At 37.2% G+C, this 16,938-nt stretch overlaps 1 protein-coding gene across 2 annotated transcripts in view; it reads right to left on the reverse strand.

Moving 5' to 3' along the window:
• LOC150102964 (rho GTPase-activating protein 44-like) overlaps positions 1-16,938 on the reverse strand; it is a 521,092-nt gene that overhangs the window by 219,846 nt on the left and 284,308 nt on the right. For both annotated transcript variants that reach the window (XM_090397793.1, XM_090397795.1), the window contains exon 8: positions 9,895-10,022. In XM_090397793.1, the coding sequence (XP_090253919.1) occupies positions 9,895-10,022 (128 nt within the window). The remainder of the gene's footprint in view (positions 1-9,894; positions 10,023-16,938) is intronic.

Here is a 16,938-nt window from a genome sequence, read left to right on the forward strand (position 1 = left end):
AACAAAGTTTGCGCCTGAAGTATCTTCAGGAGTAGGGTAAGGCACTGTAGTTTTGTTTCCTTGGTGGAAGATAGTCTTAAAATGGTTTGACCAGATTTTTCTTATATATTCAATATTCCCAGTTTCAGTCATCTTGTTGTTTATCATTGTTACTGCTTTTGCTGAGAATTCCTTTGTAATTTCTCTTACAGTATCATGGAAGACTTTTAGGTTGTTTTGTTGGTATGCTTCTTGGCATTTCTTAGCTTTTTCTTCTAACCATTTTTCTTTGGCTTTTTTGAATAGGTTATCAACTTTATTTTTTAGTGCTCTGTATTTTTCTCTATTCTCTTCATTGTTTTGTTGGTTCACAAGTATCTTGGCCTCTTTTTTCTCTTCTATGGTAGCTATGATTTCTTGGGTTATCCACTATTTGTTTATTTTGGGTTTGGAACCTAGAGTGTCTTTTGCAATTGATAACACTGTCTCTTTTCCTTCTTCCCAGTATTTTCTGCTGTTCTGGAAGATGGAGGATTTTAATTTCAAGCACATCTGTTCTAAAATTCGACTTCTGCTTGAGCTATCTTTTAGTTTTGATAGGTTGATGTTTTCTTCTTTTCTGATATTATTTTTTCTGTTGAATTTTATCTTCACTTTGGCAGTTAATATTTCGTGGTCGGTGTCAAAATCAAAACTTCTTAATGTTCGTACATTATTTATTGATCTTTTCCATTGTTTGTTTATGATGACATATAGGTTTATGCAGTTCTTTATATTACCATCTGGGGATGTCCATGTATATTTATTATTAGGGGTGTTGATAGAACAATGTGTTTGTAATCATTAGATCGTTTGCTTTACAGAAGTGGAGTAATTGTTCTCCTCTGTCGTTAAGCTCTCCGTATCCAAATTTCCCCATCACATCTTTTTTGTCTGCTGTGAACTGTCCTATTTTAGCATTAAAATCTCCCATCACTATCACGAGTTCTCTATTTTTGGGATTATCTATTTCCTGTTGTAGTTCTTCATAGAAATTTTCTATTTCTTCCTCTGAATGGTTACTGTCTGGTGCATATATTTGGATTATTTTAATTGTTTGACCTTTTTCTTTTGCTTGAAGTTTGGCTGTGATTATTCTAGGAGACACTGGGTTTATTTCAATTACTGAGTGTGTAAGTTTCTTTTCAATTAATAATGCAACTCCTTCTCTGTTTATGTTATCTTTTCTTCCTGAGAAGTACAGTCTTCCTTCTGGTAAATCCATGAATCCATCTCCACACCAATGTGTCTCTGATAAACCTAAAATACTCCATTTCAGTCTTTTTAAATTTTCCTGGACTAATTGCAATTTTCCAGGTCGGTATAGTGATCTTATGTTGAGGGTGGCTACATGTTTCACATCTTTGGCTGACCACATTGCTGATTTCTCACCTACTCTATGTGGTCTTCGAGTAGGCACATCAGTTGTCCCATACACAGTAACACTATCTCGGTTTGTAGACTTTCTCCTGCTCATGAAAGTTACTGGCATAATAATGTAGCCAGCTTGCCATGCCTCTGCTACATCCTTTGGTCCACGTCTCTTTATTCTTTATTCAGAGCAATCCATTTGGGTTTCCCCCATCCGCCACCTGGGGGATGCACCTGGTAGGAGTGTGGTCTCCCCCAAGGATACTAAATCGGGAAGTGCAATTTCATAAAGTTCTGATGTGATCAAAGGATTTGCATATGTTGAAGCTTTGGGCTGAAGAATGTGGATGTCACTTCTGGGACCAGTGAGTTTAATTTATACATAATGATATAGTTCATGGTATGAGAGGAACCATTCTGTTGTTTGCTGATGATGCTAAATTAAGAAGAGCAATTTCATGAAGTTCTGATGTGATGAAGGAATTGAACAGGTTGGGCCTTTGGGCTGAAGAATGGATGTCACTTCAGAACTGCTAAGTATAAAGTTACACAACTTTGGCCAGATAAGATGGAATGAGATTTATAATATTGGAGCAAATCTGCTGAATTCAAGAGTTGCAAAACATGGATAGGGAACTGAAATTGGAGGGTGGGGGTGCATATCATGGAAGTTTTAAGGATTACCCCCCCAAAAAAAACTATAATGGCTATAATGTGAAGAACCCTGACAAGTACACATAAGAAGATGATGCATAATCTAGAAACGGTACTTTAGAGACCAAACATAGAACTTTTTCAAGCTTCCAATAAGCAGAATGGTGGTATCACACAGGGAGATGAAAATCATCTACCATCTAAAGACAATCACAAAACATCAATGCTTATGGTAGAATTGGAAGCCACAAATTGCTATGTATGCTTAGTCATCTTTAAAGTGTTGAAGTAAACAATATGAAATACAACAGAACCTTAAAGCCATAAGACCTCAACTTTGTACAATTTCAGGAACTAGGAGGGCAAGTGCATCATCAGCATCCTCTTCCCAATTCCCCGATACACAAAAACACACAGGCTAAAGAATTTAACTTCCTCATAACTGTTTTTGCAGCAAAGAGCATTTCATCAGAGCAGTGATTTATTTCAGATGAATCGTTTGTAGGTTTTCAATTTTTATTAGTAACTCAAACATGAAAGGACTCAAAACTAATATTTTAAGTCCTTTTATTTTATGTTAGGCCTGTTTAGAAGACAGTCCAGCTCTTCCATGACAAACTCTGTTACAGTCAATGAATTCACTACAACATTAAAAAACTGAACTGAAAAGACCCAAATCACATAGCATTAAGTTGTGCTAAAGGAAATTACATTATACCAGTCCATGTTCACTGGACTGGTTGGCCCAATTAAATGGCATGATGTCCCAAATAAACAAGGCAAATTTTTGTTATATTCTAATATTGTTTTTGTTTTGCTAGACTTTTCCCAAAAAGATGACTGGCCTCAATTAACAGGTGGAGCAAATAATTAACTGTAATTTTCTGTTAATTATTTATTATAGCAGATCTTCTACTGTGAATTTCATTTAGAATACCACTCAGTTTTAAAAGGCTGAAATTCAAATATACACATTTTTTAGACTTTGCAGATCAGTTATTCAAACTGGACATGTTACTTGAACATTTCTATGTATAAATTTTAAGGAATTCATGTAAAGGAAAGTTGTTCCAAAGAGTAGAGGTGGAGAGAATGGGAGAAGTATGAGTCTGAAGTCATCATCATCATCATCAAATTCCTGCCATGTACCCTCAAGAGTTCTACAGGATATGATAGTACTACATGAAAAACATTACATCATTACTAACTTCCTATCTACGATTTTCCTCCAAATCAGTCTGTTACTTGTCAAGGCTTCAATATTATCAGATCTTATATTTCTATCACCTAAGGCACTTTGTACCATATCAATCCACCTATATCTTGGTCTTCCTCTAAGTAGTTTTCCTGCCAACTTGGCAGAGAACACTTGTTTTGCTACTCTTTCCTCGCCCATTCTGTTTAAGTGACCATTAAACCTGAGATTAGCTCTGCTAACGCATTCCTGGATGTCGACAATGTCAAGTGCTTTCCTAATATTCTCGTTTTTAATATGATATTGCCATTGATGCCATCTGTTCATGCCTCAAATCTTTCTCAGGACTCTCATATCTGTGGTCTCTAATCTTTGGTCAAGTGTTTTACTTCTGACCCAGCTCTCAGATCCATACGTTAAAACTGGTTGAACACTGTCTTGTATACAGCTAATTTAGTGTTCCGACTAATTTCTCTCTTATTCCATATGAATTTATTCAATTGACTTCCCACCATACCAGCTTTGCTGATTCTGTTTTCTATTTCTATATTTAATTTACCATCTTCAGTAAAAATCGTGCCTAAGTAGCTGAAATGTTTCACTTGTTCCACAGGTTCTCCATTCACAACACAGTTGACATTTTCAGTGATTCTGCCTATTTTCATTGTCTTTGTCTTTTTATTGCTGACCTTTATACCATATCTATTACAACACCTATTCAATTTAGTCAGAGAATCTTGCAGACTTGTAGCAGATTTATTTAGAAGTATAACATCATCCGCATAAAGCAAAGAGCTGACATTAACATCTCCAATTTTGATATCATTTTTAAAACCACTTTTCTTCATAATGTGATCCATATACATAATGAATAACAGACAGGATAATGTACATCCTTGTCTCACACCAGATTTAACATTAAACCATCTTCCTGTACTTCCTTCATTTCTAACTGCTGACTTACAACTCAAATAAAGACTAAATATTGCTTGATATAATGCCCCATTAACAACATATAACTAGCGTATTGAATAGCTTCTCTCCTGGCACCTTGTCATATGCCTTTTCCAAGTCAACAAAACTTAAATACAGATCTTTGTTATATTGCCATGATTTCTCCACTATTTGTCGTAAAGTGAAGATCTGATCCTGACAGCATCTATTTGGCCTGAATCCAGCTTGTTCTTCACCAAGCTTTCCTTCCACAATTCTTCTCAACCGTTTCTCAAGTGTACTTGCATAGATCTTGCCAGAAACACTCAGTAGGGAAATACTTCTATAATTCTCACATTCAGTTTTATTTCCCTTTTTATATATGGGTACTATGAGAGCTCTACTCCAATCATCGGGAATTCGTCCCTTTGTCCAGGCTTTCTGAACTATGTAGTGCAGCCACTGTAAGACTCTTATACCACTATACTTCAGCATTTCTGGTCGAATATCATCTACTCCTGCTGCCTTTTCACATTTCAAGCCTTTGATGGCTTTTTCTACTTCAGTATGGATATGTATTCCTGACTGCATGCCTGGTCAGTGTTTATTATCACTGTCCTGTCATCACTGCTTGTTTCATTTAGCAAATTTTCAAAGTAATTACTCCATACTACAATGATATCTTTTTCTCCCATTTTCATTTCACCTTTATCATCTCTAACTCCTTTTACAGCACTCTTTCCCCCATTCCTAAGCTTCTTCAACAACCTCCAGAATATTTTGCCACCTTCTTGATATTTATTTTCTATGTTCTTGCCAAAGTTCTCCCATGACTTTCGATTAGCAGTTTTACACACTCTTTAGCTTTCTTACATTTGTCTGTGTATTCTCTAAGAGCACAAGCAGACTTATTTGACAGGAACTTTTGATATGCTTTCTTCTTTTCCTTCACTGCCTCTTCAACTTCCTGCGTCCACCATGGAGTTCTAATTTTTCTATCCTTGCAGACAACTTCACCACAGGTACCTCTAGCTGAATCAATCAGGGTTTTCTTCAAGGCTTGCCACTGAATCTCCAAGGTTTTATTTCCTGTTCTCAAACTCTTTCATTTTTCCTTCAATAATCTTTGTGTATTTTAGTCTACAGTTCACATCTGAGAGCTGCTCACCTTTTATTCGCTTTAAAACTTTCTTACATGTCATTCTTTTCAATATGAAATTCAATTTTATCCTGCTCAAGACTAAATAGTGATCACTTCCAATTTAAAATCCTCTATACACTCTGGTGTCCTGCACCAGGGAGAAAATATCACTAACAACAATAACATAGTCAATGAGACTTTTCTTATTCCTTGCCTCTTCTCTCCATGTGAATTTGTGCACATTTTTATGTTGGAACATGGTGTTAGTAATAACCAGTCCATGTCCTGAGCAGAAATCCAACAGGTATTTGCAATTATTATTAGCTTTGCTCTTTTTTCCAAATTTTCCCAAAACATTTTTGTATGTTTGACAATCACTTCCTACTCTGCTATTTAGATCCCCAACAAGGACCAACTTTTCCTTTTTCATTGTGTCAGTTGCTTTTTCTAAAGCCTCAAAAAATTCCTCCACTTCTACCTTAGTAGAACCTTCTGTGGGACCATAGGCACAAATAAGTCTCATTGTCCAGTTCCCCCATTCTCATATTTGCCCATATTACTCTACTTGAGACTGACTGCCATTCAAGAAGATTAGCCTCGTATTTTGTGTTGAATACTATGGCTACGCCTTCTTTTCCTTGATTGTCATTGCCTGAATATAACATTTTGTATTTATTGCTCAGAAAGATCTCACCAGTTTTTGTCTTTTTTGTTTCAGTCACCCCATTATGTCAATCTGGTACTTATCTAATTCCTCCACTAGTTCCAGTTCTTTGCCATTCAGACTTCTTATGTTGATAGTACCGATCTTTAACTCTGATGATGTTGTGTTGGGGTATGTTTTCAGATTTATTCCAGTAGCTGATTTTTCGCTGTTCACCCTGGTTCCCTGGCGAAAACAACGGGGGCCTTGTTTAACCGGGCGACGTCCCAGTCGGCATGAGATTTTGTCATGTTGTACCATCATTTTGTATTTTGGTTTAACCAACAGGAATACAATTTGGTCGGCTAAATCCCAAATTGCCAGCCCATCCTCGTTCGTTCAGTGTCCAGGTAGATACCCAACAGGGTGCACCACGAGAAGGTGATGATTGGACATTAGGTCAGAAGCCCTGGTCAGTTCTCCACATTCCTTTAAAGGCTATGTGGAGGTCTCCTCTCAGTTTTACAGCTTGGACCCTTAAGCACCCCTGAGTCTGAAGTTCAGCTGTTAAATGAATGATGGTTGGCTGACATCTGTTGAATACATTATAAAGAATATACAAAAGCCCATTAAGAGCAATTTTTTTAAACTTATGAATAATATCTGAGCTTCTCCCATACTTAAGAAGTTATATTATTCTTAAGTAGTTGAAAGTTGAATGAGAGTGACATTAAAAAAGCATCACTGATATTTTAGGTGGTGAAAGATAATTTTCATTGCCTGGTGCGAAACTGCTTATCAGAGGTCAGATTTGGCTTGAAGAAGATCCATATTTTCTCTCTAGAGCAGGAGAACCTCAGCCCACCACTATTAATGTGTAGTAGGTTTACAACCTTTCATGGGTGGGACTTGGATTAAAAATTGTTGATAATGACATCTTCATGCTTGTTCGTGATACAAGAGCATACAGAGGATTTGAAAATGGAAGTGACCATCACTTAGTTTTAAGTATGATAAAATTGAATAACACAATAAAAGGACATTATGTAAAAAAAGTTTTATAAAGAATTAAAGTCAAGCAGCTTTTAAAAACTTTTTAAACTGTAGACTCAACTATACAAACATTATTGAAGAAAGAATGAAACAGTTTGAAAACAAGAACCAAACCTTGAAGTCTTTATAGCAAACTCTAAAGAAAACACCGATTGATTCAGCTAGGGAGGCATGTGGTAAAATTGTCTTCAAGGATAGAAATATAAGAACCCCATGGTGGACACAAGAAGTTAAAGAAATAGCCCTGCAAAAGAAGAAAGCTTACTGAAAGCTCTTAGCAAATTAGTTGACAGATAAAAGAATACAGAGAAAAATGTGAGCTAAACTATGTGTGTGAAAGTAGCCAAACAAAAGTCATGGGAAGAATTCCATAAGAATATAGAAGTTAAATATCAGGAAGGTGGCAAAATGTTCTGGAGGCTACTGAAAAAGCTTAGAAATGGAGGAAAAGAAGGAATACTAAAAGGAATCAAAGATAATAAAGGTGACATGAAAACTGAAGATGTTTTCATGTCACCTTACATGAAAGACTGTCACTGCTTGTCATTTGACAGTCTTTCATACACCTTACATGAAAGACTGTCACTGCTTGTCATTTAACAGTCTTTCATGTCTGGAATAATTAATTTGAAAGACTGTTAAATGACAAGCAGTGACAGGACCATAGTAGTAGAAAATTTTAAAAGAAATGCAAACAGGCATACATATCAATATCTGAGGTAGAAAAAGTTGTCAACAACTTGAAATGTGGAAAGGCAGCTGAAGTAGATTAATATGGAGGTATAAATGTTTTCCAATAGCCACACTCTATAATTCAGAGGGCATGGTCAGAAGGTCGAATTCCAGATGGATTGGAGTAGAGTCCTCATAGTTCCCATCTAGAAAAAAAGCTAAATGTGAGAATTACAGAAGAATTTCTCTACCAAGTGTTCCAGGTAAGATTTATGCAAGCATACTTGAAAAGAGGCTGATAAAAATTGTGGAAGAGAAACTGGGAGAAGAACAAGCTGGATTAAGGCCAAATAGAGGTTGTCAGGATCAGATTTTCATTTTATGACAAATAGTTGAGAATATCATGGGAATACAAGAATCTGTACTTAAGTTTTGTACATGATAGACAAGTTGCCACTCTTCTTCATCATCTATATGGATCATATTATGAAAGAAAGTGCCATTAAGCCTGATATTAGAATGGAGATATTAAACTTAGCTCTTTGCTTTATGCAAATGATGTTGTATCCTAAACACATCAAATGCAAGTTTCCAGGATTCTCTAACTAAATTGAATAACAGCTATAACAAATTTGGCATGAAAATCAGCAATAAAAAAAAGACTAAAACTGTGAAAATAGGCAGGAACGTAGAAAACTTCGCCTGCATTCTGAATGGAGAGCCTAGAGAACAAGTAAAATATTTCAGCTATTTAGGCACAGTGTTTAGTGAAGATGGTAGGTTAAATCTGGAAATAGACAAGAGAATAAGCAAAGCGGTGGGGAGTATGGTAGGGAGTCAGCTGAATAAATTAATATCAGATAGTTTTAAGCTGTGGATCTGGGAGTTGGGTTAGAAATTAAGCACTTGATTAAAGATTAGAGAACACAGATATGAGAGTTCTAAGAAAAATTAGAGTTCTGAAGAGATGAAATCATATTAAAAATGAAGACATTAGGAAGAAATTTGACATTGTTCTCATTCAAGAATATGTGAGTAGGGATAATCTAAGGTGGTATGGTCACTTAAATAGAATGGGAGCAAAAAGTTTAACAAAACAGATGTTTGATGCCAAGATGGCAGGAAAAGACCCAGAGGAGGACCAATGTCTATGTGGATTAATTTAGTTGGAAGTGTTGTAGAAGAAGAACAAAATGTTCTTCTTCTACAACAAAAGTCAAAACAAAAGAACAAAAGTCACCCCTGAAACTTATATAAGACTGGTTAGCAAAGACAAAGAATAAATTTTATACTTGAATTAATACAACAATATTAGAGTGTTAAGAAGTAATAGGTCGTCTGGAGGAAAATTGTTCATAGAAGATTATTAATGTAAGCTTAATCATGTAGTGCTGCCATAGTAGCTTGAACACTCTTTGAGGTACATATCAGATGAGGTTTATTTTTGAGCATATGCAGATGGTTGGGGGGGGGGGGGATAAAACTAAAGTATTTATCCTTTTCAGTTACCTAAGATTTATTTTATTCTGATTTGTAAGTGATATGACCACATCTGGACTGTTATGCACAAGTTTGGCTACCTGTGATTCTTGAGGATGAAGCAGTGGGGAGAATCCAGAAACAAAAATGGTGAGTGGTCTGTAAAGTACTCGCTATGAGAAAAGAATGAAGTATTGTGGGTTTAGTTGATAGGCAGATACAATAGAAATACATTAAGTTACTAACAGGGATTTTAGATAGTAGACATAGCAAAATTTTTCAATATGTTGCCAGGGAGACAACAAAAGTCACCCCTGAAACTTATATAAGACTGGTTAGCAAAGACAAAGAATAAGTTTTATACTTGAATGGTATATAAGTTGGAAATGTTGGTCAGAGGTGGTCATGACTGCTTTGTCAAAATGAGTTTGAGAGGTATCATATGAGTGAATAACAGTTAGTATGACCTTTCCATCCTGAGTCTTTAAAGACTCAGGATGGAAGGGTCATCCTGACCCAGGATGTCCATATAAGCATAATAATAAAATAACTGCAATAAACTCAGTGATGCTTAAAATAAAATGCATATTCTCCTTCCTACCCCCATCACTGTGAGAGAGAATGCAAATTTACTGTTTGTTATCAAAAACTACACTAAATAAAAATATTTTCATTTAAAAAATATGAAATTAAATATTCCCAATGTCTTCTTTCTCCTTTCAAAATATTACTCACTTCTTCATTTAATGCAGTATCTAAGAGCCAACAAGCACAAAATTCAATAACTGATGCTACAGTTCTGTTAGTTACTTTCAAATGTTCTTCCAAGGAGTTTCCAAATACTGGCTGGTGAGGAAAGTTGTCTGAAATAAATTTAAAAATAAATAAATAAATTCTAATGGTATAATTAAATCTCATCAAAATAATAGTTCTATATTACAAGCTACTACAGTAAGGTGATGCATTATAGTATCTCAAGGTCTCAAAAATCTGAACAGATTCCAAACTCCTTTTGCTGGAATACATTTACTATATTTACTAACACTAATGTTTCTCTGACAAATGCTTCAATGTTATTTTTATACATAAAAAAATTAGTACTGAAAATAATGCACAAATAAACACAATAATAAAAGTGCATAGTTGAGCTTTAAGTGTCTGTGAGTGTGCTGCAGCACACTCACAGACACTTAAAGTACTAAGTAATGGCAAATGAAATTTTGATGTTACTTGGCTTGAAATATATTTGTTCTCTCTTCCCACAATATTTGGCTAATTTGTAATAGCACAAACCTTTTCTTTTTTTTCATTACTCAAGTAAGATGTATATGTTTTCTCCCTTTCTAAAATACAGTTTCATTTTCATTTGTATAATTCTTTGCACATATGTATACATTTATCACACACTCAAAATGTATTTATTATTAACAGATAAATAATCACCATTTGTCACCTTTGTAGAGTAATAAAATCCTATCAGGTTAGCCTTCGCGCAAGACTCACAAAAACCCATCCACCACATATCACATCAAGTTAACATTTAGTTAGTAATTATATAAAATTATAAAAAATAATATATGACAATATTATTTTTTTATATTTTTTTCACATTTGACATCTCTTATTAGAAGCTGGATAGTTACTCCCCCCATAGTTTTGCAAATGAAGTGTCTGCTGGAGGACGAAGTGGTAGGATCTCAAATTCCCTTTCCACACAGAGTTAGTAAGACAATTATAAACATCCATGTCCACTACTCACTTCATACATATGACCTATTAGTTGGAAAGTAGGTACATCATCTACTTAGCCAACCAAGACAGTTAGCATTCATTAACTACTATATATTCTTCCTTATTACAAAGATATCATCATGGAAAGAAGAAAAGGTCAGTTGTTAAGAGTGTGGTTAGCAAGGGTGTTAGGACTAGCCAGTCATAGGAGAACTTCTGTGAAGAGTATGAAAAACTTAAGAGGTAGATGCTGCTTGATTGAGAGCTATTCAACAGCAACAATGTCTGTATTTTTTTATGTTCAGCCCATACACGAGAGGCAGTTGATCAACCTATAGTATGCTAATACAGTGTATGGGTGGTGGGTTTGGGAGAGAAGGTACTTTTTCACATTTGATTTGAATGACTATATATCGTATTCCTTGGAGAACACAACAACGAGAAGACTATTCCACAGCACAGCAGTTGCAGGGATGAAGGAACATGTTCTATGGGTTTCAAGTTGCACTGCGAAAAGATGTTGAGCAGCAGCTGCACGTGTTCCAATGAGCTTAGTACAAAGTGCAGGAATTATTGATGCTATTTCAGATGACCATTTTCCATGGAGATATTTGTAGAATACACATAGTGCGGAGACCAATCATCTGTGCAAAAGTGGGGGAGTAAGTTGCTCTCCTCTGTATTCAGTCAAGCATTCTGAGGGAGCTTTTGGGGGCCCCCACCCCATACGATACAGCAATACTCGATGGTTGGGCGGATTAGTGATTTATATAAGGTTTTATATAAGCTGTTCATGGGTGAGGTAACGTCTTGAGCAAAAGAGAAATCTCAGTTTTTTAGAGGCTCAGGATGCAATGGTTGTTATGTGTTTATGCCAGGAGAGGCTTGATGTCAGGGTAATTCCAAGAAGGGAAATCTCAAATGGGTGTTGTCTAAAATATACTAGGAGAAAATGGTTCTATTTTTTTTATGAGAAATAAGACACTACTTGGTCTTATTTGCAATGAAATTGACTAGGTTATCTGAAACCCACTGGAGGATGGGCTGGAGATCAGAATTGAGGGCAGTGGTGGTTGATGTTCTGCATGTTGAGGTGAGTTGTGTGGAGTAAAGTTTATTATAAGAAAGGGAGGAGTGCAGTGTGCTGTCATCTGCAAAACTGTGTATTGGGTTGGAGGTAAGCTGAAGTAGGTCATTGATATATAGTAGGAAGAAGGTTGGTGAGAGGAGAGAACCTTGTGGAACCTCGGCATTAGTTGAATGGTGGGAGGATAAGGAACCATTCACCACCACCACAACACATAGTGTGTGTCCAGACAGAAAGCTGGCAATCCAACTACAGACCAAATGATGGCAGCTTGCTTAGGAAGCTCTTGTGCCAGACCGGTCAAATGCCTTGGAGATATCAAGCGCAACTGCTTGAAATTCACCAAACTTTTCCATAGCATTTGTCCAGAGATGAGTGACATATGTGAGCAAATCTCCTGTTGATCGGCAGTGTCGGAATCCATACTGGTGGCTGTTTATTAGATGGGTAGCTTCAAGGTAGTGTATGAGTTGGGAATTGATGATCTTTTCCATTACTACGGACAGGACTGAGGTGAGCGAGATGGGACAGTAGTTGGATGGCAGTGACTTGTCTCCCTTTAAATTATATATTTAGTTTAATCCTTTTTCCAAGTGTAAGCAAACAAAGTTTGTGCCTAAAGTATCTTCAGGACTGGGGCAACTCATAGCAAAGGTGGTATAAGTTCTCATCACTTGCCTTAGTATCTCCCATAATGCAAAACACATCTCCTTAGAGACATGTATAATGCTATGCATTAAGGATAGGGCCACTACCTAGATCGGTTTCAACCTTTATTGAGGTTTCATCAGTGGGAGCCAGACTGAGTGGTGGCGATACCAAGGTAGAAGTAATATTTACCTATACGAGTTGCAAAAGGTGTCACACCTTATTATTAAATTACTCTGGATTAGAGAAAGATGTTGGAAGTTTTTTCACTTGGTTAGACTATAAATTATATATTTAGATTAATCCTTTATCCAAGTGTAAGTAAACAAAATTTGCACCTAAAGTATCTTCAGGACCAGGGCAACTCATGGTAAAGGTGGTATAAGTTATCATTACTTGCCTTAGTATCCCCCATAATGCAAAAATGGTGGTGATACCAATTCACCTTGGTATCACCACCACCACTGGGCTTGGCTCCCACTGATGTGACCTCATAAAGGTCAAAACTGGTGTGGGTAGTGGCACTTCCCTTAATGCATAGCATTATGCATGTCTGCAAGGAGATATACTTTGCATTATGGGAGATACTGAGGCAAGTGATGAGAACTTACACCATCTTTACCACGAGTTGCCCCAGTCCTGAAGAAACTTCAGGCGCAAACTTTGTATATATATAATTTATAGTCTAACCAAGTGAAAAAACTTCCAACTTGTCTCCCTTATTAGGAATGGTTTGAATATAGGCCAATTTCCAGGCTGTGGGATAGATGCCAGTGGAGTACATACATCTTCAAGGCCCACCTTTCCTAATTGGGTTGTGGGGGCAACAGCTGCAAGAGGAACTTCCAATGGTCACGATCCTCTGCCACCAAGCTCAGGTGTTCTGGTGGGATTCATAAACATGTCCACCCAAGGTTTTGGATATAATCTATCCAGCGAGTCCTTGGCCTTCCACGTCCTTTCACTTCCTTGGCCTTCTGGCTTGGCAAAGAGGGCCTGCTGAGGGAGCCTCTCTTGTGGCATTCTGACCAGGTGCCCATATCAACGTAACTGTGATCTCTCAACACGGAGAAGCAGCGGTTGAGTATTGAAGGTTTCCCGAATTGCAGAGCTTCTCACTCTATCGAGTCTTGTCAGCCCCGCAACCCCTCAAAGGAACCTCATTTCAGTTGCTTGGATTCGTGTCCACATTCTTTCGGTCATTACCCAACTCTCATGACCATAGGAGAGGATGAGGACATAGATATTGAAGACAGCCAGCTTTGCCTTCTGGCTTAACTCCTGCTTCAATACTCCGAATGGCCAAGTTCCCGCAATATTGAGCTTGCCAAGCCAATTTGAGTATCTAGCTCTATGTTCCATTTTCCATCATTCGTGAATATGGACCCAAGGTATTTAAACTTCTCCACATGCCTCACTGGGACTCCACTTACATGTAGAGTGCATTGGGATGGTTGTCTTGAGACCACAAATGTTTCAGTTTTGGCCACACTGATCTTCATTCCGGTGTCTGCACAAACAGCTACAAACCTATCCAGTGGAGTAAGATAGTATATATAGGTGACATAAGAGAGGAGTCAGTTCTGGTGCACAGACCTTCAGGACAATTGGAGGAATCCCATCAGGCCCAGGAGACTTTTTTGTGTCTAATTTGGACAGTATTTTACTGCTCTCTTTCTGGCAACAGGATATGGTGGGCATTGTATGTTGGGCATCTGGAATGGTTGGGGAACATTTGCTATTGTCAATTATGCATGCATTGGAACCAAAGTGTGAGGTTAGGAGATTGACCTTTTCTGTAGGTGATGATTCAATGGAGCCATCTGGGTATGATAGGGTGGGAACAGTGTTGGGCAGAAGTTGACAGATTGCTTTGGTGAGAGACCAAAAGGCTCAGCTGCCGTTTGGACAGGCTGCTAATTTCCTGCTTTTTGGTCTTTCGAACTCTGTTTTGGAAGCATTGATTGCTCTTTTGTGTTTTTTCAGAACTTGGGTATAAACTCTAAAGGAGGATGGAGTTCTTGATTTGAATCAGTAATGGCATGTTTGGTTTTTCATTTGTATAGCTTTGGTGCATCTTTTGGAAAACCAAGGTTTAGTTAGGGAATGGCCAGTCAGAGTACTGTGGGGAATGTATGTTTCCATGCCAGTGAGGATTATTTTGGTTATAAGTTCAGTGCATGTATTTGGGTTGGAAGGTCAGAAGCAATAGTCTAACCATGGGAATGAGGCATAGAAGTTGCAGAGGCTGTCCTACTTGGTTATTCTAATGTCTGAGTGTATTTCAAAGGTTAAAAGGCAAAATAAGATTTTCAGCTATTCCAACTATGGGACAGATTAGAGGGAAGAAAGGGAACATGGCAGGATGGATCTTATACAGTTATTAAGTGTTAATTATCTGAAACAGCATGTGATGGAGGAGACATGAGGGTTTGATGGTGCTAGATCTGGAAATGACATCAGAAGACATATCCATAACCAAGGTAGTCCTTTTACCTCAATTGGGAAAGTAACCATGCAGTCTTGTCCTGGTAAGTTGCTAAACAGGTGGAGTTCTCAGTTAAAAAGAGTAATAATGTGGAACTACAAAGCCAGCGATTATGGCAACCTCAGGAGGCAGCTTAAAGCCTTACTATGGCATAAGCAGCTACAAGAGAAGAATGTCAATAGTGCATGAGAAATGGTCATGGATTGTTTGAGAAAAACAATATCCGACTCGCATACTCAGGTTCAGGAGGATAAACTATGCAGGAGTTAAACAGATATTTAGCATCAAAAAGCATGAAATGCAAAAAAGCATCATGGAGGGAATATAAAGAAAAAGGTGATCAGAATTGTGAACAATACAAAACAGGAAAGGAGGGTAACTAGCATGGCAGGAAGGGCTAAATCAGATTACGAGAGGAAATTAGCTAAGAACATGCTAAAGGAAATTCTATGGGTTTTTTCCCTACCATGTAGTGGGTATGAAGAAGAATGATTATGAAAAGATAACTTTAATCAATGCTGATGGTAGAAAACTGACAAAAGCAGAAGAAATAGTAGAGACTAAGCAATTATTTTGAAAAGGTGTATTATCCAAGTGGAGATAATGCAGTTGCTGACGTGACAAAGGCTGAGAGAATGAGAAATATCAATGTGAATATATAAGTGGGATTGGATGACATGTTAGCTTGTGTATTGTGAGAATGTACAAAAAACTGACAGTGCTTCTGACCATGCTATTAATTCAAGTCAGTATGACAAGGTTCCATGGAAGTGGAAAGAGAATAAGATAGTTCCATTACATAAAGGATGCTGAAGACAGAAGCAGCAAATTACAAACCAATTAGTATCACATGAATAGTGGTTAAGGTATTGGAAGGGTTGGTTATAGATAGAATTTCTGAATGGATAGAAAGGAATATGATACTCTATAGAGGATAGCATGGCCTTGTGAAAGGTAAGCTCTGACTCAATAATTTACATTTTATAATAGAGTTGGATAAGGGAAATGGTTACACTAAGATACTGCCAGATTTTGCAAAGGCATTTGACAGAATAGTGCATGGAAACTATTATATAAGTTAGAGCAAATGGGAATGGATATGACCTGGTCGCATGGAGGGTGGGGGGTGGCTGACTGACTGACAGCCACCAGACGTAGTATATAGTGGAAGAGAATCCAGAAGAACAAGGGTGACTAGTGGAGTGACTCAGGACCTGCATTAAGGATACTACTACTGTTTAATTTGTATATTAAGGATAGAGAATGATTTAAGGGGTGGTTTGATTTAATAATTTAATATGATAATGATTTAATTATGTGGATGATGTGCAGCCAAATGGAGAACACATCATCCACAGAGAGTAGCCAGAGAGCAGATTTATGTGGGGACAGAGTTTAAGGCTTTTTCTTCAAAGGTCTCCATAAAGAAGTTGGCAGGGGTGGAAAGCGTGGAAAACCCATGGCAGTCCCTTCTATCTCTTTGTAGAATTTTCCTTGCCAAACGAAATAGCCTGAGTTCATGGTGAACTGAAATAGGGCTGAGATATTGGAAGGAAATATGGCTTGGATGAGGTCTAAGATATCTTTGAGTGAGACGTTGGTGAATAAGGAGGAGACATCAAAACTGACCATTATGTCAGTGTTTTGGAGTGTGAAGTTTTCTATACTGGCTTTAAAGTGGACTGAGTGTTTTATGTTTGAAGGTGTGTTGTCAGTATATTGTGTGAACATTTTGGTTAAACGTTTGGCTAATTTGAATGTGGGTGAATCAATGCCATCCACAATGGGACGTAATGGTACATTGTGTTAATGGATTTTTGGTAGT

This window comes from Typopeltis vanoorti, chromosome 9, assembly GCF_054136105.1.
Source record: "Typopeltis vanoorti isolate ZY-2024b chromosome 9, IOZ_Tvanoo_1.0, whole genome shotgun sequence".
NCBI lineage: Eukaryota > Metazoa > Arthropoda > Arachnida > Uropygi > Thelyphonidae > Typopeltis > Typopeltis vanoorti.